We start from the raw sequence: 24,585 nt of genomic DNA on the forward strand, positions 1-24,585 counted from the left end.
GACGGGAGGAGGTGGAGGTACAGCCATCTAGGGACCTGAAATGTTGTCCCACAACGGGGTGAGACTACATCTCAGCAAGTTCTACCCTCCTAACACCTAATTAGGAAGCAAATACGCCCCAAAGGCTACCTAAGCACTAAGGGTGTCAATGGGTCGGGTCGGGTTGGGTCGGGTCTTGTTGTTACCTCGACCCGACCAAACACAATGGTCACACACCGTGATTCCCGGCCACTGACCTGAAACACATTAGATGGTCTAATGTGTTTCGGGTCGGTTCGGCTCAGGGGTCAGGTCGGGTCGGGTTGCTGGGTTTTTTTTTTTTTTTTTCGGGTGGTTGTAACAGTCTTAATCTTATGCGAACAGGTTATTATAAGAACACACAATACCTATTAATAATTCTTGTGAATGCTATTTTTTCAGGGACAGGCCATATGATGCAGAACTTGCTAACCAAGTTAATTGTATCTTCTTGAGGCTACTAGATATTCATGAATAGGAAAGAACTGGTGAGTATGACCTGTCCTTAAACTGTAGTCCAACAAAAAGCTTCTTGGTGATGATGAATGAACAAACATCACGAGAAAACAAAGACTCCATAAAAGACAAAGTAGATGGCTCATAAATTGCTTTGGAATGCATAGCATGGTTGGTGCAGCACCAATACTCACAGCGCAGCCTGCAAGAGCCCCGCAAACAAACGATCAAGTGCTAAAAACGAGAAGAGCCATGACAGAAGAATCGCTGGAAGATGCGGAGCCGCCATGATTGCCACAATTAGAGACTTCTTCTTTGAGAAGCAGAGAGCATGTTGAGAGCCCATCTTCTTCTTTGCTCTCTCTCTCCATGTCTCTTTATTTCGATGAGCAAGAATTGCAAGGAATGGACAAGAAGTCCAAAAGGCATTTGAGGCAGCCCCCCGAAGTACTAGGTTCTCGATGAAATAGTATGTTGACTGGTGATAAGATATAGCACCTGTGTAGCAAACACCAGCAGCTCACCAACAGCAAAAAAAAAAAAAGCCAGAAAAGGGTACATGCTCTTGAAACAAAAAGGCAGAAAAGCAAAATATTGCCCCAAGGAATGATGATACTGAAAGGAGCTGTAGGAAACATTCGAAAAGAAGTTTAAACACAGATAATAGGTTGCAAGTTAGGTTGCAAGTTACGCTAATAGTAAAAAGGGTGCCACATTTTAACTTCAACTTTCCTCAGTTACTAGTCCACAACTGTTGCAGCATGATATGTTGAAAAACAGTGCACATTCATTCTATTCTTTCACAAAGGGCACATTACTACATTGGAGACAATTTCAACTTTTGTCCATCGGTCTGTCTAATTTACAAGCTCCTCCTGAATATAAATTACATTACCTCAACAATAGCACCATTTCTAAATATCAATTTCAATTGAAGTAAAGGAGCCAGAGGAGTAATTCTGAATTTTTCCACGCTAAAAACTCACGTGTCCATCAAATTATCATCACTTCATTCAAGCTTAGTTTGAAAGTGATGGAGCAATCAACATTCCATGCCATAAAGGATTGCTGCCCTCATCTCTGTCCTATAAAATTCAATATTAAACAGATTCTTGAAGTATCAACACCAACAGCTCTCCCGCACAGAGTAAATTCAAAGTGTCCTAAACCTTGTTTGCAACTTGTGCACTAAAATATCTACATCACAGAATTCATCCACCACCCAATATAGCAAGTCTTCCCAACATCTCTAAGATCATATGGGGTTAACTACTACTACCCCCATCACCAGCAAAGGCTAGCCCACATGCTAAGAACAACACGGAAACACGGCTAGACCGCATAAACTCTTGAATGCCTACATCACTACCTCAGCTCAGCCTAGAGTCCCAAGATTTCCACAGGAAGAGAGAGACCAAATCGCTCCCAAGGAAAACAATTCGAGCCCCACGGAACTCAAAAAGAAGCAAGCTCGAACGAAGAGAGCGACCTCAAACAGAGCCCTAAAAGAGCACCCGCCTCCTCTTTCACCACCACCATAGCCAATCGAATTCGGAAAAAAAATCAATAGGAAAATTCAACGAAGAAGGACGCCAAAGCTCCTCGCGGATCAAGAAATCGATGGAAGCATAGACCTGAGGGCTTTTCAGTGACAGACGGCAACGATCGACTGATTCGCGGTGACTAGGGTTCCGCCGTTGAGACGAGGGGTGGCGACGGCGACTGCGAGGCGGAGGCGCATCGATCGTAGGAGAGGCAGTCGTGAGCGAAGGCACAGTCGTCGGAGAAGAAGGCAGAGCCGAGAGGGAAATGTCTGTGTTTGACGGTAAAGAAAGATGAGAACGTGTTTACTATTTGTGTTTGTTCACTTGTTCGGAAGTAGGAGTTAACGTGTTTCGGGTCAAACAATGTTCCAACCCTGACCTGACCCGAAACACATTTCTTTACTTGTTTTATATGTGTTACCCGAACAGTATCAAGACCCAAAACACGTATGATGCTTGTTTCGTGTTCGGGTCGTGTTCGGGTCGGGTCGGGTTTTTTTGACACCCCTACTAAGAATAACACGAGTCAAAGGACTTACCTTAGCCTTAGTTTCGCCCTGCAAATCAATATCATTTACATATGTCTCAAATCACATTAATTCACCCAGTCAGATCAAACTATCAATCAATCGACTTAGTCGATTACATGTCATCACGACCTTCTCTTGTTCGATACATTCAATACTATCTATAAAGTCCTATCAAATCAGGATTGCTCACCCAAAGCTGATAAATAGATAGTATAGCTCGCCTAAAACTGATAGATTAGGGCCCCTAGGCCATCATAGTATACTATATATGTTTGCCCAAAGCGGATAATATATTGTTCGCCCAAAGCTGATATAAAATGCTCGCCTAAAGTTGATAATTTATGGCCCCCTGGCCAAAATAGTATACCACTCCACTTACATAGCCAATTTCTTATTTTTATCACACCCGATAAAAATAGCCATGCGTGGGTACATCGTCTGCCTTAGACAAAATAACATAATTTCACTTTCACAATTCCCACCATTTTATATAGTCCACCAAAATATTTTTAGTAGTGTAAACAGACGCTCAGTCATTTTCCAAACAAGTACTAAAATAATTAATTTAGGAATAAAATCCTAAAATCACAATTAAATCAATTTAGCACTAATTAGAGCTCAAATAAATAAATAGATTACACCACAATAATGAGCACAAAATTCTTGTCGTTGGCTATCCTAGCTTAATTTCTGGAAAATAAATAATTAATTAATTAATTACGGAAAATATTAAATAAATGCCAATAAATCTAACTTAGGCCCGTAATGCCTAATTGGACGTTGAAACGTACCCGGAAAAATTTTAAGGTTCGTTAAATAAATATTATAACGTGTCTACTCACTAATTGCACTAACTAACCACCTAACATGCATCAGCAATTAATTAAATTTCATTAATTTAATCTAACCACCTAATCCATCTTAGTCTAAACTAATCAACCCCTAAGCGTGATTAATCTACTAAGCGAGGATTAGTGAGTTAAACTCACTTGTTCGGCGAGCTGGTCGGTTCAAATCGATAGGGACGCAATGAGGCTCGATACTCTCCAAAGCGAGCCTAGCTTTTGGCGCCTAGAAGCGGGCCAAAACAGGCCTACACAGTGCTGAAAGACCCACTTTTCCTGCTCTCTGTCCGCTACTGTTCTTGGGCTAGCAAGGTGGATCGGTAGTTGCCGCTTGCTCAGAAACGGTGAGGGAAGGCCATCAGGGACAGCTGCGGTCTTGGATGGGGGAGACGGCGACTCATGGCGGTAGCAGGAGCTCCGGCGGTGGTCCAGGAGCTTCAAAGGATGGCGAGCAATGCTGAACGAACAGATGAGGTGGCGGAGGAGGGTACAGCTCGGGCGGGATTGCGCGCGAATCCGACGAGCAGCAAGCGGCATCCCTAGCTCCGGCGTTGGCTGCGACGACTGCTGGCTTCTTCTACTAGACTTTTGGACTTCAAGTAGTAGCAATGGAGATGGGAAAGGGAGTTGCATGACTGCTTGAAGGGGGGAGGAGACCGGTTTAGCAAGTGGGACCATTTTGGTCCCCTTGACCGGTTTGTCTCAATCCATTTGGTCTCCCACCACCAGCTGGTGTCCACCCATGAGTTTTAGACCCAATTGCCCTCTTCTAGAAGCTTGAAGAGGTCCAAGAGTTACAGCCATGGGGCGCTACGAATTTCAAGTGATTTGGCTTCAATTGAACACTTATCCTTGCTTGAATCAACACAATTCGGCCTCAATAAATTCAATCAACACCACACCCATCCAAATGGTATTTTTTTTCTCACCATCACCACCTACTTGCTTCCCAATTTTGCTATAAAAAACGATCCCTAACTTTTTTCTGGATAAAAACGGTCCTAGGACGACTTTTTCCTAAAATTTCTCTGTTTGTAGAAAAATCTTCTAAGACTGAGTTGACATTCCTAGAATTAATTGTGACATGATAGAACTTTCAATATATGAAATCGAACTCAAATTCGCGGTTAATTTCAATCTAGTGCGTTTTTAGCGTGACTTAGGCTACCGAGTAGGGTTTCAAAAATTTTAGTGTAAATGACCCATGGTGGATTTTCTTCGAGGCACAATGAACCCACTTGACACATTGACGACTCTTGGTTGTCATGAGAATCTTGAGGAATCAAATACGACACAAGGTACCAAAACGATAGAAAAATCAGTTAAGTGCCGGCCGACAAGAATTTTCCAAATTAGTGTAGTCACCCACATTTAGCCACACATCTCAGTCGAACAGACCTATTTCTGACCTTTGATTGATTTTTAACTGTGCTGTAATGACCTCTAAAGATTAGCACAGTCGAGAAGCCAATTCCTGGTCGAATTCTCAAGTTTATCGCATTAACATTCCTTATTGGCTTCCTTGGATAGTCTAGTTATCTTGAGAGTGATCAGCTCTGAGAATAGCCCTATGGGCGCGTCAATGAAATGCCCGATTTATTCAATAGAAAACATGATTGAAAATCTAGAATGTCACACTATCTTTGTGTGCCTTTCTTCTCCTTTTGTTAAAACTTATACGTACTTACAAATAACTGCTTATTCACCTTACATTAACAGGAATTTAAAATAGCAATGACTTCTCTCGCCTTTGCAAGTAATCATTCTGGCCTTTACTTGGAATTGTGAAATGACTTTGTTACTTGCTATAAAATTCTATCATCTCCATGCTTTCTATTTTACTCGTTCAATTCTTCTTGAAAAGGATAATCGGGCTATGTTTGGTAACTGACCAAATAGTAAATATTTCTATTCTTTTTTTTCCCAAGAGTAGTTTTGGAACATAATCGTGTTTGGTAAAATTTTATTCCCAGGAACAAATTTCTATTGTTTTTTTGTTCCCGGAAGTAGATTTGGAACATAATCAAGAATTAAAAAAAAAAAAAGTTGATTCTTGGTTCCGGAATAATTTTAGAATAAGCCCATATTTTCTCTTTTTATTTTTTTTTCTTGTTCTACTTCCCTTTTCTTCTTATTCATCTTTTGTCATCGCCGTGATCGTTGTCTCACTTACCGCCATTGGTCGTCGGCAACCAGTCTAGCGAGCTTGCTAGAGGCTCGCCGACTAGGGCAAGGTCCTGAGCTCGCTAATGCAAGCCCAACCACCGGCGAGGCTCGGCCTCACCCAAGCCCGCCGAGGCTCGCCCAGCCTCACCGAGCCATGGGCGGGCTAGCAGCCTCACCCGGCGAGGCTCGACCGACAATGCTCTAGTGAGGTCGCGGCCCTCGTCCGGTCGGTCACCGATCATCCCAAAGCCGACGACCGGCCACTTGAAGAAGAAGAATAGGAGAAAGAAAGGAAAAAAATGAAGAAAAAATAAATAAATAATGAAAAAAAGTAATAAAATTATTTTAAAATTAAAAGAAAATAATTTGGAGTAGAAATTTTAAGCACGATATCAAACACAATTCTATTCCGAGAATTGAAATTTTGGATAATTACCAAACGAGTTAAAATGCTTATAAATTGTTAAAATTTTGTGCCCTTATAGACACTCATGGGCATTTTTTTTTTTAGTACCTAGGGGACCTCCATGCACCACTTCGTGGCGGAGTAAATCCTGGAGGAGCAAGAGGGTCACCATCACCCTTGTTGCCCCGGGTAAGTCGTGTTCCTTTCGCAAGGTAGACGACGCAAGATTCGAACTCAGGACCTCTCCCAAAAGGAACCTGCGTTCAACCACTATGCCACCGCCAACACTCATGGACATTTTGTCACCAAAGTATCTGCAAAATGCATATAATTAGTATTCAGTAAATGTTACCCCAACTCTTTATGATAAATGAACTCAAGCACCATGCACAAAATCATTAAAAGGGCCTTGGAAGACCTCATACTAAACAGATGAAGTTTATATGTTTCCTGTAATTGAATTATTTTTTATTGTCAATCTTTTAGAGTTGGTGTGGTTGATATAATGTCAAGGGATTTTCGGTCACAAGATATAGAGATGATCAATTAAACCACGCCTTGCAAATTGTTTTGTGATTAGGATCAACAACACAATTTAAAGACTTAAACTTAATTGATTTATGAAATTTACATAGTATTTTCTAGATTTTAAGATAATTCGACTTTTTGGCTCATATATCGAAAAGAAAAATCCAGCTTTTGCTCTTCTTAGTTTCAACTGGTCCGGGGGATGCTACACGTGGAACAATCCGTCAACAACCGATAGAATCTCTAGAAAATTCTGTCTTGAAGAGTCAAAGGTCACCATCAAACCAGTCCTGGACGACTCTATTATAGTTTAGTTGACTCCACCGAAATTCCATGCGCACTAAACTGATAAATCAGCAAAGTGAAAATGTTTTTGTCTTCAATTTGTGGATTATAAAATGTTAGTGGCGGGCGGTCGGGAGGGTTCCGCCGGTGTGGGAGCCAACCACGCCATGTTCTTCAGTCAGATTCTTTAAGTATTTAAATAAATAAATAAAATATCAATTTGCTAACTGGACAAGCGGAGTTCCATTTTGATTGGACGGTTGCTAGGGGCAAGAGAATCCCAATTTGGAGGCTCATTATTTGGTCCATTTCACTAAGTTGTGAAGGACTAAACAATATAGAACTTTGATCTTGTTGTGACAAAGAGGAGTGGTGGGGTTTTTCTTTTGAAAGTTTGATGGTTGCGGTGCATTTGACCCTTGGCCTTTTCCTTTCCTGGAGATTTGCTGTCCCTATTAGATTTTGTAAAATGATTGTGAAGGTGCTTTCGTGATACTAATTTGGCAACTTTTTCTCATATTTTTGGGATATTTTTCTGAAGAAAGTTGCTCTATTGAAAAGCAAGAGTTCAATTTCTCATATGCAATTGGATTTTTTTTTTAATTACCGTGGATAAACAGTGAATGAGAGTACTTAACAAGGGTCAATAATCCCGAGTAATGAATTCGACTAAGAAAAGAAAGTTTGGAAACTCAAACTTACACTAGAGAAGGGCCAAAAGGTGAACTTAAAATTTTCACACCAAAAGTTTAGAATAAATTAGTTATAATTTATGAAATTGTCTCCAACAAAATTGACTGTTAAAATCTCTAAAATGTTCAATTAATTTGTTTGATTTAATAAAATGTAAATAGACTTTCATTATCTCTATCAATTGGACCTTGACGACATTCATATAATGTATAAATGTGAATCCAAATGGATATGTTGACCGGGTCGAACATGAATTTCTCTTAATAATCTCTCCAAATGAAGGTATCATCAAACTAGTGATATTAGAGTAGACGGTTGTTGGTAGGCCACTTTTGATGTGCATCAATGTTTGGAGAAACATATCAAAAGATGAATCTTGGATGTAACTCCCCAATTGAACTAATGGATGGCATCCCTTGCTTCCAATTGATCTTGGCTAGTCCAAGGTGATTGAAGCAGAGTCAAGGGTAGATGTTTTGCTCACCAACATCTACCATATCAGGCTGAGTTAAAGTGGAGATTCGAATTGAGATGGGTCACAAGTGAAGGAGGGCTTTTTTTAAGCACACGTTTGAGGGTGTTTGGCCAAAAAAGTTTCATATCAGACACGTGGTGTAAAGTGAAACAGTTAATATATTCTAGTTAAACAATAATTATTGGCTTAAACTTTTAAATGAAAATTGTTCTAGTTGGATACATTAATGAGCTCGAACTTAAACTCCCTTTTGGTGACTTTCCTTAGTGAAAATATCAAGATTTTTATTGTCAGAACCAATAATTTGTTACTATCATCATGGATCATGTCTCATAATATCATAAAACTAAATATAGGATCTAAACTTGAAACTATTGTTTATGGGTGATTTGCGAATGTTAGGATGTATATATATACATGAGGAATATACGAAGAGGAGAAGAAACGATAAATAAGCTTGATCTTAGTGACTGAACTACAAGATGCATTGGACTAGGCCAAGCTCCATGCAATCTACCTCAAGAGCACGGTCAACTGACTACTCAAGTTGGCCAAGTACTTGTCAAGCTCAAGAAGCTCAAGTATCGAATTTCAAGAAAGATGGGATTGTCAAAATTCATGCCTTCGGAATATCCAGTTAAATATTCCATGCCGTTTTGGAAGCTTTTTCTAACACACACACACACATATATTGCCCCTCTCTTATCAGAGGTCCATTCATTGCATAATGGACGTTAATTCTATCAGTGGAGGGCCGAATCGGAGAAGTCAAATATGTGATCATAGTACCAAGGTCCACAGAGGAAACATGATCTTGAAAAGCAAAAAGGTTGAAGAGGACACTCAGTGGCTATCAAATGTTGGAGATTTGGTCAAATTCCGGCTGTCACATAAGCCGTTCGTTGGGTGACGGTAGTAGGTCGGGCGGTTATTTAATTGACTCTTGCACTAACCCTTTAGTGTCCTTCTACTGTTGTCTATAATTACATTGATCAGAAATATCAGTAGCTTGGATATGTACTTATCACCTCAAAATGTAAATTACATACCACAAAATTCTACAATTGTTTAAGGACTCTTGTGGGATATATATGTTGTCCAATCATTTTCACAAAATTCAATTTTCTCACCGTATTGGTTTTGACGGTTATTTGAATACTGCTAATTGAACAACCTATATGTTTTCCGAAACTGTTTGTTTAATCTCATTTTATGTGTTTGCGGTCTTATAATTATTATACATAATACCATTTACATCCTTTTCTAATAGTCGAACCATTGGCCACGCACCGGTTTTGATGGGTCGAGAGAACAAATCATATTTGGCCAACGGTTTACAGCATATCTTTTGCATCGTCAATCTTGGCTAGAATTTCCATTCAGTACCAATACATCAATCAAAGATAGCTCAACTTTATTAAGAAGAATATGCGAATCCATCAAAAAGTTTCTTAGGAAGGAATAGCTTCACATAATCACAACATGCACGCAATACTCAAATGGATCTCCTCTATTTTACTAACCCAGACATATACTAATCTTTCTGTGCAGTTAAATCTTAATAATTATTTTGAAGAATGAGATTTTCTGCCTCTTTGGTACAATTTCAAGCATAATCTTTCCGAAAGGAGCTATGATAGCTCCGTCAACTGTCTTTTGCAATCAAGAAAAGGTATACATGACAGTAGAAAAGATGCCACATGCTTGCAATTAGCTAATAGTAATATATGCTTCTTTTTAAATTGGTTTTTGGTGAGGGACTTTACACTCTCTTGGTAGTTCTTTCCAGATCCTATTTTCAATTTGTTGTCTAGAAAAAAAAAAAAGTGTTAAGTCTTAAAAGTGAAAGCTAAAAGCTGAAGGAAAGGCCGTGTGAAAAAAGAAAAGAAAAAAAGTAGCTAATCCTATGGATGTCTTAGAAATTTGCCACCATCTCTGTAACAAAGAAACCAACAATTTATCCATCATTCTTTTCTTTTTTTGTTGAAAAAAAATATCATAGAGCAACTGAAGTACAACAGTTTAGGGGCATCCCTCAACATTACAATTAGAGCAAATAATTCAAAAAGATGAAGATAGGAACTCTCCAATTTATAGCCAATACAACATTTGTCGTGGAAAGTCTATTTTTTAATGGAGTGAAGCTCTACCTCTTATATTTTTACACACCTTGGCCAAAATAATATGGATCTTAGCTGACTTGTTTTGAAATTGTCTATGGTTGCGCTTCATCCAAATGTAATATATGGTTGCTAGGGAAAAAAACCTTGAGAAGTCTCGGTGCCAAATATTTGCCCTTTGTTACCCTAATCATCCTTCTAAAAATTGCCTAATCCCACATTGCACAAAGATACTCACCAAATGCTGCTTGTCCATTCACAGTGGAAGAATAGATGTGCTCTATCTTCTACATTAGCTTTGCAAAAGTTATACTAGATGTCAACAAGGTCATCCATTGTTCTATGATATCTGTTGTCTATAATCTATCTCTATAAACTAGCCAATCAATAAAATTGTGTTTGCTAATGCCATTGCTCCAAATTAGGTTGTACCACTCTAGAACCGGACCCCATGTCCGAGTTCATCATATATGTCACAGTAATAGTACCTTGAGTTAGATATAACTGAGGTTAGAATAGGTCACAATTTGAAGAGATATTTTCAACAAACCATACTACTAATGTTGAATTGCATAATTGGAGTGCCTCTACATTTTATGTTGTGAACCCAAATGCTCCAAAGGGGAGAAGATGGATGATTGATGAGGCTCTACATTGTGTGACCTAACAAAAACTTTGTTCCATATGTTCACCTCAAGCAATCCTAATCCTCCTTCCCTTTTAGGTGAGCAAATTACTTGCCATGCAACCCGGTGCAATCCATGATTTGTTGTAGAACCAAATCATAAGAAATGTCAAATCCTTTTCTCAACCTCGTATATCATTTGCTTTGGAAGTAAGAACATTAGGTGCAAATGGAGACAAGGACTGATTTAGTTTGCTGTAACGCTGCATAACTCATATGCTTCATGCACTGACTTTCAATTTTCTTTAAGATCTCATTAGTCTGTGCGAGTGACTCTTCTAGTAACAAAGGGAACACCCATTGATAAGGAGGGTACCTGTGGAAAGAGGGTTGTGGTCTAGTATAAGGAGTTTTTCATCCTTATTCAATCTAGAAAGAGATTTGACATTTGTCAAGATTAAACCATAGTTCTATGATAGTAGCGGATTCTTCAAGAGCATTTACGAGGCAAAAGATGGAGTCTACATCTCCATAAGCAAATAAGAACAAGTCATCTATGAAGCATAAGTGAGTAACCCTTTGCATTTTGCAGTGCCAGTGATATTTGAAAGAAGATGCAGCAACTTTGTACTGACAGTCTATTGAAAATTTCCATAACCAGGACAAAGAGGTATAGAGAAAGAAAAGTAACTTTGTTGCAGCCCATTTGAGCTATTAAAATAGCCAACCTATATTCCATTAAAGTTCATTGTAAGCCTTGGATTAGTGACGCCCTTAGTTATCAAATCAACCAAGTACTAAGGTATATTCAGGGCTTTTAGGACCTTGATGACTGCACCCCCATTTAATCATGTCATAGGCTTTCATGAGATCAATCTTTATGGCCAAACGTTTACTTTGTCCCCCTTATGGTAGTTGTGTAATAGATCTTGGCACAATAGGATATTCTCTAAGACATGTCGTTCAGTGATAAAAACAATTTAGTTGAGGCCAACGATCGAAGGAAGCATACAACATTTATATTCTGCAAGTATAGGACATTGCAGCATGAAATGGGTCTGAACTCCTTAAGGCAGGATAAATTCTGAACCTTCAGGACAATGTAGTAGAATTCTAAAAACTTAATAGTATTAAAAGCGCATCCATCTTTTGCATAAATATTTTTTGAATGCCTACTAATAGATGATTTGAAGATTCTGAACCTCGTAAGACGTGTTTGACATAACTAGAGCTATTTTTTATATTTGAAAGTTCTTCCTTCTAAAATAAATTATGGCCCTCAACATTTGCTCCGAACTTTATGAAGTTCTTTTAGAATAAAGATGAACACTATTACTAATAAATTAGATTATTTCAAAGCTTTAAACCTCATAGGACCAAGATCAAGCATTCAACCTCATTGAAACTAAACTTTCTTGAAGTAGAAAATGTGCACAAGTTCAGTATTCAAATAAGATAATATTGTATCTTTCAATATAGCAACACTTTTGTAATATGGGCAACCGACAGTAAGCCAGAATTTCCCTTACTGAGTATTCATAATAAGTGCCCTGAAAACACTCTTTAGCACTACTCATATTCTTGAGGAAATTTACACAATACACTAGTATGGCAAATGCCATATGTCAATAAACAAAAGACGACCCTATATTACATGTAACATCCCGGGTCTCCACTGTATACATATTGTCCGCTTTGGACATTAAGTCCTCATGGTTTTGTTCCTCTCGGGGCTGCCCATACTATCCTAAGAAAACATGTATGTACAGTTAGAGGGACCCAAGCTTTATAAGGTAGCCCATGACTTCCTCCCTAGGCGATGTGGGATAAGAGAGGGACTCATTCCTTGCACACGTCCAGGGACCGAGGTGCGAACACACCGCCATCCCTCTTCCTCGTGCACCGTCGCTTGGGCTGTCACACTCTCCACCCCTTAACAGAACAGTGTCCTCGCTGTGGCCCCACACGCGGTCGAGAGTCGGCTTTGATACCACTTGTAACATCCCGGGTCTCCACTATACATATATTATCTGCTTTGGACACTAAGTCCTCACGGTTTTGTTCCTCTCGAGGTAGCCCATACTATCCCAAGAAAATGCGTATGTATAGTTAGAGGGACCAAAGTCTTATAAGATAGCCCAAGACTCCCTCCCTAGACAATGTGGGACAAGAGAGGGACTCATTCCTTATGCACGTCCGGGGACCAAGGCGAGGACGCACCGCCATCCCTCTTCCCCGTGCACCATTGCTTGGGCCGTCACACAGTGCGTGGGGAAGAGGGATGGTGGTGCATCCGCGCCTCGGTCCCCTGACGTGTGCAAGGAAGGAGTCCCTCTCTTGTCCCACATTGCCTAGGGAGAGAGTCATGGGCTATCTTATAAGGCTTGGGTCCCTCTAACTGTACATATGCGTTTTCTTGGGGTAGTATGGGCTGACTCGAGAGGAACGAAACCGTGATGATTTATTGTCCAAAGTGGATAATATGTGTATAGTGGAGACCCCAGATGTTACATTATATGTGTTATATTGTCATTTGTCAGGCCTTGTTAATGTTGCAATATATCCGTAGTGGATTTTTTTGATAGTTAAAGTTTATTCAAATATTTAACGAGTTCATTTAAATGTGTTGAGGATCACATCTTAATTATGTTGACACTTAGTTTTGATTGTACGAGCATTTGAGCTAAATTTCACAAAAGTGTGTAAATCTACAAAAGAAAGAGTTTGAAAGAAAATCTTGGTTCTACAAAACAATCAGACCTAATCAACGGGCACTTTTCATATATAGATTCGAAGATCATTGGAGTTTCTAAATTGAAGACCCATCTCAAAACGAAAAGGTATGACATTCCAAGATTATTTAGCCTAATTCGCTCAAGAAATTGGTGAGATGGCATGACGAGAACTTGCCATTAATAAAAGATAGCCAATAGAAAATTTGATTAATAGCCTAGTTTGAGGGAAGATTCTACACATGTTTTTAAGAAATTTTTGCCAAGATTTTTATGGAGAGGATTAGATGGCATAACGCCTACTTGATTCATGAGCAACATTCGAAGTGGAGCTTTATAAATTGGAGAAAACTTGGCCAAAAGTCATACAGTAAAAAAGGGAAACAACAAGTTAGGGTGAGCATCATTCTAGGGTTAACCCTGGACCGGCTTTGGATTGGCTCAACCCATCTGGTCTTTGTCTCGTTCCAAAGGGCACTAGGTCGATCCTTAGTCCTGGGACCTCAAGACCTTGTATTGTGCGAGTTGATCCTTGGTCATAGGAGTTTAGGGTTGGTCTAACCCGGACCAACTCTATACATTTTATGTATTATATAATATATATTAGATGTATTCTATATTATATATCTAATATGTTATATATTATAAATTTTTGTCTACTCAAAACCCTAGCACCTCTTCCCATATTCTCTTCTCAACTCAGTTTGCTGTGTAAATTAGAAAGTAGAACGAAACCTTACCCTAATTCGACCAAGAAAAGAAAGAAATATTCTTCACTCGCCTCACTCGCTTGCTCACCTCGTAGCCAGCCTCTCTTAACTCACCTTGCCACTCACCTTTATTCCCTCGCCTTGCATATTCTTTTTTCTAGTTTGTTGCTTTTAGCAAGTGTACATTTTTATTTTATCTTATCTTATATTTATGTTTGATATATATTGGTGTTCATAGTTTGGTTGCTCAATGTAGCGTGGTTGATGAGTATGTAATTTGTAATATTATGTTTGTTCTTTTAAGGAAAACAAAAAATGAAATAATAAATGTGACGGCCTGAGCGGCGGTGCGCGGGGAGGAGGGATGGCGGTGCGTCCGCGCCTCGGTCCCCGGACGTGTGCAAGGAAGGGGTCCTCTCCCTCTTGTCCCACATCGCTTAGGGAGGGAGTCCAGGGCCAATTTATAATGGCTTGGGCCCCTTAATTTGTGTGACGCGTTTTAAAGCCGTGAGGACTTAGTGTCCAAAGCGGACATTATCACACAGTGGGCCCGGGTCGTTACAATAAATAATCGGTTGGACCCCGGTTGACCATGGAATTAGACCGAACCCATAGGATCGTATGAGATCACAACATAATTTTGTAGAACTCATTATGTATTAACAATTGTTTATATCCATCCCCTTACATGATATATTCTGAAATGAACATATTCAGACAACATTAAGCTGTTTCCTTGAAGTGCTTGCTTAAGTAAAAAAATGCAATTGGGAAAAATTAAGCTTTTTCCAGAAATAATTTCGTATCGTTATCAAACACGTATTTTTGCTCAGAAATTCGTCCGGGGAATAGAAGTAGAAAAATTTATTTCTAGAACAAAAATTGTTATTTAGAACAGATTTTCTTAGTGAAATGTCCTTTAAATATGACTCACTCCCCGAACCGGTTAAAGCGAATATTGAGTCACGATTACCACTGCTAGAGAAGTTTTCTGTTGTTAGAATAAATCTAGATTTACTAAGAATGGTCTACTAAACAGTACACAAAGTGATGCGACAGCGTTTCGTCGGATATTATATATGAACCACCCATTTACTTAAATGCTATCATCGCCTCACAACTTAAAAATGAATTTTAGTATACCAAGAATTTTTTTTTTTATGAGTTTTGTAAATGTACTCTTGGGACACACTCATTAAGAAACTAAATTAAGTATACTTGATCGGTGTCTCAAAAACATTTCGGCAAGACGATCCTTTTTTTTTATTAGCAATGAAACAAAAGAATCTAATGTGCATTTTGGGCGGCTAAGCATGCACATTCTAAACCAATTTTAAAAGCTTAATGTGACAACCATCGAGAGATTGAAGGGTCAAACAACAAAGGACAGAGACCTTTGGTATTTTACTTTAATTTGTCGACCAAAGATAATGGTACAAGCTTGCACACGAGCCGTCAACATTTACACTCTTCTCCTCCTAGTGGAGAGTAAAGAGAAACCCTAAATGTTTGGTGCATGTGGATTGTGGTGGCCTCATCATATGGTCATTTATATGCTAAGCCCTTCATCTCTTGATATTTCCTCCTTATTATCAGGAGGGTCTCTTTAACAAGATTTCTAAATAAATTATCAAAACAGCTATGATACACATATAATAAGTTCATGAGAAAAGTTGCACGATCAGTTTTAAACCTACTATATGAAAATCAATCAAGTCACAAACATTTTAATTGGATTAATGTATTCTTAAACCTTCGAAGAAAAGTGAAATTAAATCTTCTCGGTCATGTCTCACCCAATCCATAATATATCATCGATGACTCTTCTCTTAATTAAGTCAGACGAAGCATTTGATAGTAGGGCAAGTGAAGAGCAGTGCGCAAAATCATTTCAACGTGTGCTTAAACCTGACGTATCCTTCTCACGACCTAATTCCATGGTAGGGTGGTAATTATTAGCCATACTTTGTGGTTACTATGTAAGCACTCAAAATAATTTTCGAAACAATTAAACGAGGTCAACCAAGAACAGTCGTTGTCATTTTACATGCATGATTCAAAACTACAATAGTTTTCTTCACCACATTCGAAAGGTCGAAGCGAGCAGTGGCCTATTTTTAGTTGGAAATTTTACAATGGTATGTTAAAATCAACAAAGTTGGCGCGAGTTCCTGTCCATTCGGGTCTTCATAAGTATTAGAAGTGGCAATTATCACCATCCACGAAGAAGAACCAAAATGAAGTCCACGTACATAGTTTTATATGTAATTGGTCAGTGGTTAAGATTCTCCAAAAGTCACTTTCTCAGGCCTATAAATAGCAATGCGGAGTTCAAGTGCTTCTCATTCGGTCGACTATATTCTATCTTACCTATTTCTTCTCATTGCTTGCTTCAAAGTAGAAAATCAAACTTCCTTTTCTACACTTCTCTGGCTATGGCTGATCTCCAAGTCATATCAATATTTGTGATCATTTTCACCTTCATTGCGTTCGATGCAATTCTAACTTCTGAGGGAAGGTCAATAAAATCGGCATGGGAGGACGAACTCCGTGCAATTAATTATGACCAAATGCACAGACAAGCATCGCAATTTCTCCCGCCGAGTCAGTCTCCTACGAACGATGATCATCTTGATGAGGGGGAGGAGATGGTTCCTTCGCCTATAGCACATGATCAGGCGGCCAGTTTGGGCGAGTCAGAAGCAGTGTACAAGAATGATTTCCGCCCCACAGCCCCTGGGAGCAGCCCCGGATTGGGCCATTCTTTCGATGGCTTAAAGAAGGAAGCTGTTCGACCGAAAGCTCCGAGTGGTGATGAGGAAAGGCTAATCGTTGCGGGTCAACCAAATGATTTCGAAGGCACAAGACCGGGTCACAGCCCCAGTGTCGGCCATGATTTTCAGAATGAGGAACCAAAAGCCTAAATACTTCAAAATAGAAAGTCAAAGCTGTGTTATGTAAGTCTAGTCAATTCTGCTTCAGTTAGGTCTTATGTCCCGAAATCTTATTCTTCAGTTCCTCCGGACACGGTTCTGCTTGGTGTGTGTAAAAATATCTGTCAATTTGGTATTGAACTATATAATTATTTAATGAAAAATAACGAGGTTTGTTTAGAAATTATTCGCTTTATCATACACGTTGGATGTTGTATGATATTCCAGTTTTCCGTTGTACTACTTTCTTCTCGATCTTCCCCAATGTTATGTTGAGAACAGGAGAAGTATTAAGACGGAAGTTTATTGTGTTATATTCAGATTTTAAATGGGAAATAACCACATGAATGATGGGCAGAGATTTAACATAAAAATGGCTAAACCTCCTACAGAAAACGACATTGACCACTTTTGACTTGGAAGTTGCATAAGGTATACTGTACCAATTTTTATATGTTTCTGAAAAGAACTTAAATATTGAAACGCCCTACGTCATCTATTCTTTCAGAGTTCTCTTTGCATATAACTAGTGCCCTACAAATGTATGATAGAACATGAATGTATCCAAATCAAATTGGTGATAATAGACAAGAAAACAAACCGAATTATAATAGCAGCCAAATGATGTGAAGGAAAAAAAGGAAGCACAATAATTGAACTTGTGAGCGATGCTTTAACCATATACATAATCTCTTTACACAGTAAAGCGAACCCAAAATAGATAGTCTTAACCTCAAACTTAGACCAACAAATTCCATGAAAAGCCTATATGGGCTATGGTAAGTTTTAAGTGCCCTTCCTTCTTCGGAAAGTGGTCTCATCCATTTTTTTTTTTATTTATGACCATCTCTTTTACTCAAGCCGCCACCCTCTCACCGGTTATAGGCACGCTTTTGTTTACTCAAATATTGTTTGTTAACTTGAGTTCAGAAAGTTTGGAATATGGACACTTAACTTAATCGTGCATCTTATTGCACGTATAGTTGGCCAATAACTTATTTACCATCGTTCTAAAAACAAATGATAACAAAACAAGGAAACAAAATAGACAATCGATTTATGCGATTCGGTCAGTAGGACCTATTCTTTAGAGGGGAAAGCAACACATGATTTTATTATAAATTAAGTGATAAAATTGAGATTACAACAACACTCGAGACACTCAAACACACTTAGTGTGCCCCAGCTCCCAATTACATTCACACAATATTTAGCACTCATAACTCCTCAAGAAACAATCTCCCAATCTCACAAAAGAATTCACAAATCTTACCCACAAGATTTTGCTTGACTCGAATACTTAAAGCTCCTCTTGGATTGCTTCAGAGTGTAATTCACAAAGAAGTCGTCTCTTGGATGCTCTTCACAAAGAAAATCTACCTCATATAATGAAAAAATTTGGATCCAATATAGGAAGCCTACACAAGCTGGGAGGCCTACTTGGATGGAGTTTCCTTTATGGGTTCAATTTTAAGAACAATTTTCAACATCTTCATATTGGCTTGTTGTTTGAGTCAAGTCACAATTGTTTTGCTGGAATTCGAACATAACCTCCTCGACCGTCGACATCCTCAACCACACACACTAGGCAGCCTGTGTAGTCTCGATAGATACAAGCAATTGCTCTATTTCATGATTCCTCAGTAAAAGATTTGCCGATGTAGATTTTGGGAGTACGTGGTGCAAGGGGTTTGCACCGTTGAGGTAAGTCCCTTTCATGGCCTTTATTCCTTTTCACTTTCCCCGTCTAGTGTGTGAGGGTTTTTATTCATTGCAATTGCTACCTCCACAAGGTGGTTTGGACCTGGGTTCTGTTTTCTTAAGACAAAGTGGTTTCGAGTTTATAATATGAGCCATAGAACCAAAGCCACTAGTTCGAACGAAGTTGAGTTCTTTGGATTGTCGTTGAAATGCAGTAGTCATTCATTTAATCTGGTTTCCCCCTATCTTGTGATTCTGATATGCAAAGCAGGATTTGACCAAATAGCTGTCATCCATGGACATAGAAGTAACATGTGCTTGGATTATAGAAAAGTATTTTATGTGTTGGTCGAACAACTGAGGTGCTGGGATCAATCAATCACATTACCTATGTGCTATGCTTGTCGTCCTATGCTAAAACACAAAATTTTATAAATAAATATATAACTGAAGATTAAAATCTAGGTTTCTACTATTTAAAAAAGCATAAATTTTCATAAAGGAAAAATACTAATGACTCAAAATGATCTAGTTTCGTTCATACATAAAGTAGAGGGAGAGATCGATGAAGAAATTTTTCTCAAGGGACAAGCTAGGCCGCTGTTTTTTTTTTTTTTTTAAAGCTTTGTATCATATGATGGTTAAGGATACATAGTGTTTTCACATTGAAATATAACTTCCGAACTTCGGCAAATTCTATAGCTTTTCCTTTAAATTCTTCTTTTTAAGACATTAGTCATTGTCTATCGATTTGGATAATTACTTCGGTAATTCCTAAGAAGTGCTATTTGCTGAAATCAGTGCTGATGAAAGTGAGTTGTACACGTAAAAGAATAATGAGACCACAATGTACTGAAGATAAACCCAATATTAATAACCCATATCACCTACAGAAATTATTAGATTTTAAGTGGGCGAATAAAAACTTTAGGAAGAGAAAATTCTCTCTGGACAATATATAGCTACAAAACCTTCACGAGAAATACTAAATACTAAATAAATTTTTCTATCAACTAAATTACTCGTTACGTATCCATAAATTTCCACATATATAGAATAACATAACCAAAAAGAAAGGAATGGAAATGAAATATATTGGGGATTGTATTCATATTCTACATCCACACAAAAAATTCATCAAAGTTCTAGGATATTCCAAAAACATTCTTATTTGGCTTTTTCATGTTCCGCCTTGACAAGATCGATCACTCTCTGGAACAACCACTGCGAGCATGGTTGCTTGATGCGCCTATGCTTCAATTGGATCCGGTCTTCAAAATTATTAAGCAAAACTTGGAAGATCTTGCAATCTAAGTCTGCCAAAGGGACCGAATAACCTTTCTCCTCTTCATCCACATATACTTGAAAGTATCCCTTTTGAGCCACCCTTAACCACTCAACTAATCTCAAACTTTTCTGCCTTTTTTTTTTTTTTTTTTCCAATTTGAATGCTGGAAAATTTCAGTAAGCTTACTAGGCTAGAGAGATTGATTGCAGAAACTAGAAAAGAGCAAATTGCAATTCATCTACCGTAACTATATATAGATTGCTTAAAATAAAATGTTTGCAGAAGAATTAGGATATGGTTTGCTATAATAACTAGTTAATATTTGCATCTTGGGATAAGTAGTTTTTCAAGATTTAAAAGATGAGGTCTTGATCTACTCTAACTAGAGATATTGATAAGCTCTTTCGTTGAATAACAATAAATAATTAAAAAAAAAGGAAATTCGAAAATTTTTCCTTGGCTGCAATTCTAAAGCAGCGTAAGATAAAACATTACGACGAGAGAGTGAAAAATAGTCACTTAATATATAACTTTTCATTTTTAGCAATGACAATTTCATTCGCTATATTAGTGTATAGTTTTGTATTTTAAGATTGCTTAATTCCGTCATCTAATTATTGTATAACGCAACGACAATCTCACACTTTTAAGGGATCACAAATATTTTTGGCTCTTTCCCAAAATATTCTCAGTTAGTTATGTTATGAATATTTTATCCTTGGACAAGGGTGAATTAATATTTTTTTTTACTTCACTTCGAACGTATTCCAGTTTTAAATTTCAATCTTTCTTATCTTATAGAAAACCTTAAAGAAAAAAAATTTCCGATCTTGAAATATTTTCTCTTTTTACACACATGCGTCAATAATTGCTCTATATTAATTCAAAAATCTCATAATAAAGCGCAATATCTTTTACATGTTAAGTTTGCATAGACGCAACATATGCACATATATATATATATATATATATATCAAACTCAGAGGTTGCTTTTCAAGCTCACATTTTCGTTTAAGAAATTTCGTGATTGCCCATGCTTAATTTAAATTTAATCATAATAGCCAATAGCCAGTTCATGGGAAATTATTCATGTAAAATTATTCGGTGCACATAAATTACATACTAAATTGAATCTGCTATTCAATCAAATAGATTAATAGAGGTACTGAAGCTATTCAGATTCTCCATAGGCTGTAAAACAATTCATTTAATTGAGAAGTACGTAATCCCATCGCTTTTTCCTCCGCAACACATGCCTGACCTCTTCACGCTCTACTTTTGCCTGATCGAGAACGTCGGCGAAATCCTCTTGCGCGCAAAGCTGGGGCGGCGTCACAAGACTCACAACAATTGCCTCCGAACAGTCTAGGGTCCACGTGTCCAGGCCACAGCCCGAGCATCGGACGTGGCCCGGGGGGTGTTCCCATTAATTTGGTTCAAATCCCCCGGCGGTTTGTCATTACTGCATTTTACTGTTGAGGTTGACTCCGATAACAGAAATAGTTTAAAGACATGCTTAGGTCCTAAGAGGTTCATAACTAGGGTTTTGTTAAGTTCAGTGCAACTCACAGGACATTGCTCACCAAATGATCCTCTTCTGCTACATATCACACAGCGCGCGTCTTATAGTTCATGTGATGACCAAGGTTATATTTTCTAGCTCCTGCTGGAGTAAAGAGTGTTAGTAATAGTGTATATACATGGAACATGCATCGTAATAAGGATAATGCAAGTACTGGTTGTAGTTCTTTGGTTACCAATTGTTTCGGTAATGAAGAAACTTTCCAGTTTAGTTCTTTGGTTACCAATTGTAGTTCTTTGGTTACCACTCTACCTATTTCAGGAAACCTGATGAATTACTATATGTTGGCGACGTAAACACAACATATCTTTCTCTGTGTTCAATATAAACTGAGAAAGAATTTTTCAGCCAAACAAGTAAGCAAGCTTAATGGAACCAGAATGAAGTATGTTCAAGCTAATCTTCTTGAGTAATTGGGTTGTGCTCACTTTCACTGTTGCATTTGCACTGAATCGAGGTAAATGTATTCCTCATTTCATGTAGGTCAATGGCTTTTTAGTTTTTTGTTTGATCAAGTAGCGCGACATGATTTTGCTTTAAATTGGACCATTTTGTTACGTTCCCAAACAGGTGAACAATGGCTTCACGGTGTTTCTTTTTTACCCCCATGGTCTCAATTCATTCTCGCGAGGCATTTGGGCAATTAAATCAGTGGAATGGGGCATAAAACAAACAACTTAATTTAATGTTCATGTCGCCTCGCACAATGGAACCCTATATTAATTTCAACCTAGAGGAAAGCCATATCTCCCAGAGATAATTGAGAGGTTCTATTCTTTCCAATTTGATAGCTCTAGCTTTTCCGAAGAACTTGAAACAAACAATAACAGTCATCATGAAAAGACGACTGACAATCGAGAAAATAATCACCACTCAATATTGGGTTCGTGAAGTTGATATCAGGAAATCGTGGAAAACAGAGATGGCTAATATGCTATCCGTGTGTCTTTCTTCTCCTCTCTACTACAACTTATACATACTGCTTATTCACCATATACTGACGGAATATCTAATAGCAATGACTGCTCCCGCCTTTGCGAGTAATCATCATATTTTGGCTTTAATTGGAATTGTAAACTGATCATGTTGCTTGCTATAAAATTTATCAATGGCAACACATATAAAACAACAACAACAACAACAACAACAATAACAATAATAATATTTTGTTTTCGAAATATGTCCTTACTTAGAAACTGGCCTTTAGCTAAAATGTATTTTTATGTGCCAACAATTCTATCATCTCCATGCTTTCATTTTTACTTCTTCAATTCTTCTTGAAAAGGACAATTATAGACACTCATGGACATTTTGTAGCCAAAGTATCGGCAAAATGCATAAAATTAGTATTCAGTGGATGTTATTCCAACTCTTTATGATAAATGAAGTCAATCATCATGCGCAAAATCATTAAAGGGTTTTGGAAGACCCCATACTAAACAAATGAAATTTATATGTTTTTTTTGTCATGATTGAATTATTTTTTATTGCCAATCTTTCAGGGTTGCTGTAGTTGATTAGGTGTCAAGGGATTTTTGGCTCAGGATTTAGAGATTATCAATTAAACCACACCTTGCAAATTGTTCTGTAATAAGGATCATCAACACAGTCTTAAGATCTGAAACTTAATCGATTTATAAAAAATTTACAAAGATTTCCTAGATTTTAAGATAATTCAACTTTTGTGCTCATATTTCAAAACAAAATCATGCTTTGCCCTTCTTAATTTCAACTGGCCCTGGGAATGCTGTCCGTGGGACAATCGGTCAACAAATCATAGATTCTCTAGAAAATTCTGTCTTGAAGAGTCAAAAGGTCATCATCAAACCAGTCCTGGACGACTCTATTACAGTTTAATTAATTCCACCGAAATTCCATGCGCACTTAACTGGCAAATCAACAAAATGAAATTGTTTTTGTCTCCAATTTGTCGATTATAAAATGTTAGTGGGAGGCAGTTGGGAGGGTTCCGCCGGTGTAGGAGCCAACCACGCCATTTTCTTTAGTCAGATTCTTTAATTATTTAAATGAAGAAAATGTCAATTTGTTAAATGGACAAACGATGTTCCATTTTGATTGGAGGGTTGCTCGGGGCAAGAGAATACCAATTTGGAGGCTCATCATTTGGTCCATTTCACTAAGTTGTGAAGGACTTAACAAAATACAACTTTGATCTGATTGTGACAAAGACGAGTGGTGGGGTTTTCCTTTCGAAAGTTTGATGGTTGTGGTGCATTTGGCCTTTGACCTTTTGTTTTCCTGGAGATCTGCCGTACCTATTAGATTTTGCAAAATGATTGCGGAAGGTGCATCCGTGATATCATTTTGGCAGCTTTTTCTCATATTTTTTGGGAAATTCTTCTGAAGAAAGTTGCTCTATTGAAAAGCAAGAGTTCTATTTGTCATATGCAATCGGATGATTTTTATTTTTATTTTTTGTCAATTACCGTAGATAAACAGTGAACAAGAGTACTTAACAAGGGTTGATAATCCTCAAGTAATCAATTGAACTAAGAAAAGAAAGTTGGGAAACTCAAACTTTACGTGACAAGGGCCAAAAAGTGAACTTAATATTTTGACACTATAAATTTAGAATCAATTCTTTATAATTATGAAATTCTCTCAAATGAAATTGGCTCTTAAAATCTCTAAAATGTTCAATTAATTATTTTGATTAAATAAAATGTAGATAGACTCTTTCATTAACTCTATCAATTAGACTTTGACCACATTCATCTAATGTGTAAATGTCAATCCAAATAAATATATTGATAGGGTCAAACTTGAGTTCCCACATAATGATCTCTTCAAGTGAATGTATTTTACTTTTGCTACATGACCAAATTAGTGATATTAGAGTAGAGGATTGTTGGTAGCTCACTTCTGATGTGCATCGATGTATGGAGAAATATATCAAGAAATTGAAGGGTCTTATGTGTCCCAAAAAC

General features: G+C 37.8%; 1 protein-coding gene across 1 annotated transcript; it reads left to right on the forward strand.

Moving 5' to 3' along the window:
• The first annotated feature begins 16,568 nt into the window (after positions 1 to 16,568).
• LOC120296149 (precursor of CEP9-like) lies at positions 16,569 to 17,057 on the forward strand. The gene has a single exon (XM_039317813.1). It carries the CDS (start codon positions 16,569 to 16,571, stop codon positions 17,055 to 17,057), a length of 489 nt encoding a protein of 162 aa, XP_039173747.1.
• The last annotated feature ends 7,528 nt before the right edge of the window (positions 17,058 to 24,585 follow it).

This window comes from Eucalyptus grandis, chromosome 7 (assembly GCF_016545825.1).
Source record: "Eucalyptus grandis isolate ANBG69807.140 chromosome 7, ASM1654582v1, whole genome shotgun sequence".
Lineage (NCBI taxonomy): Eukaryota > Viridiplantae > Streptophyta > Magnoliopsida > Myrtales > Myrtaceae > Eucalyptus > Eucalyptus grandis.

Bases quoted from the DNA above. Each gene is read 5' to 3' on its own strand.
- LOC120296149 (XM_039317813.1), top strand. From the start codon at position 16,569: ATGGCTGATCTCCAAGTCATATCAATATTTGTGATCATTTTCACCTTC.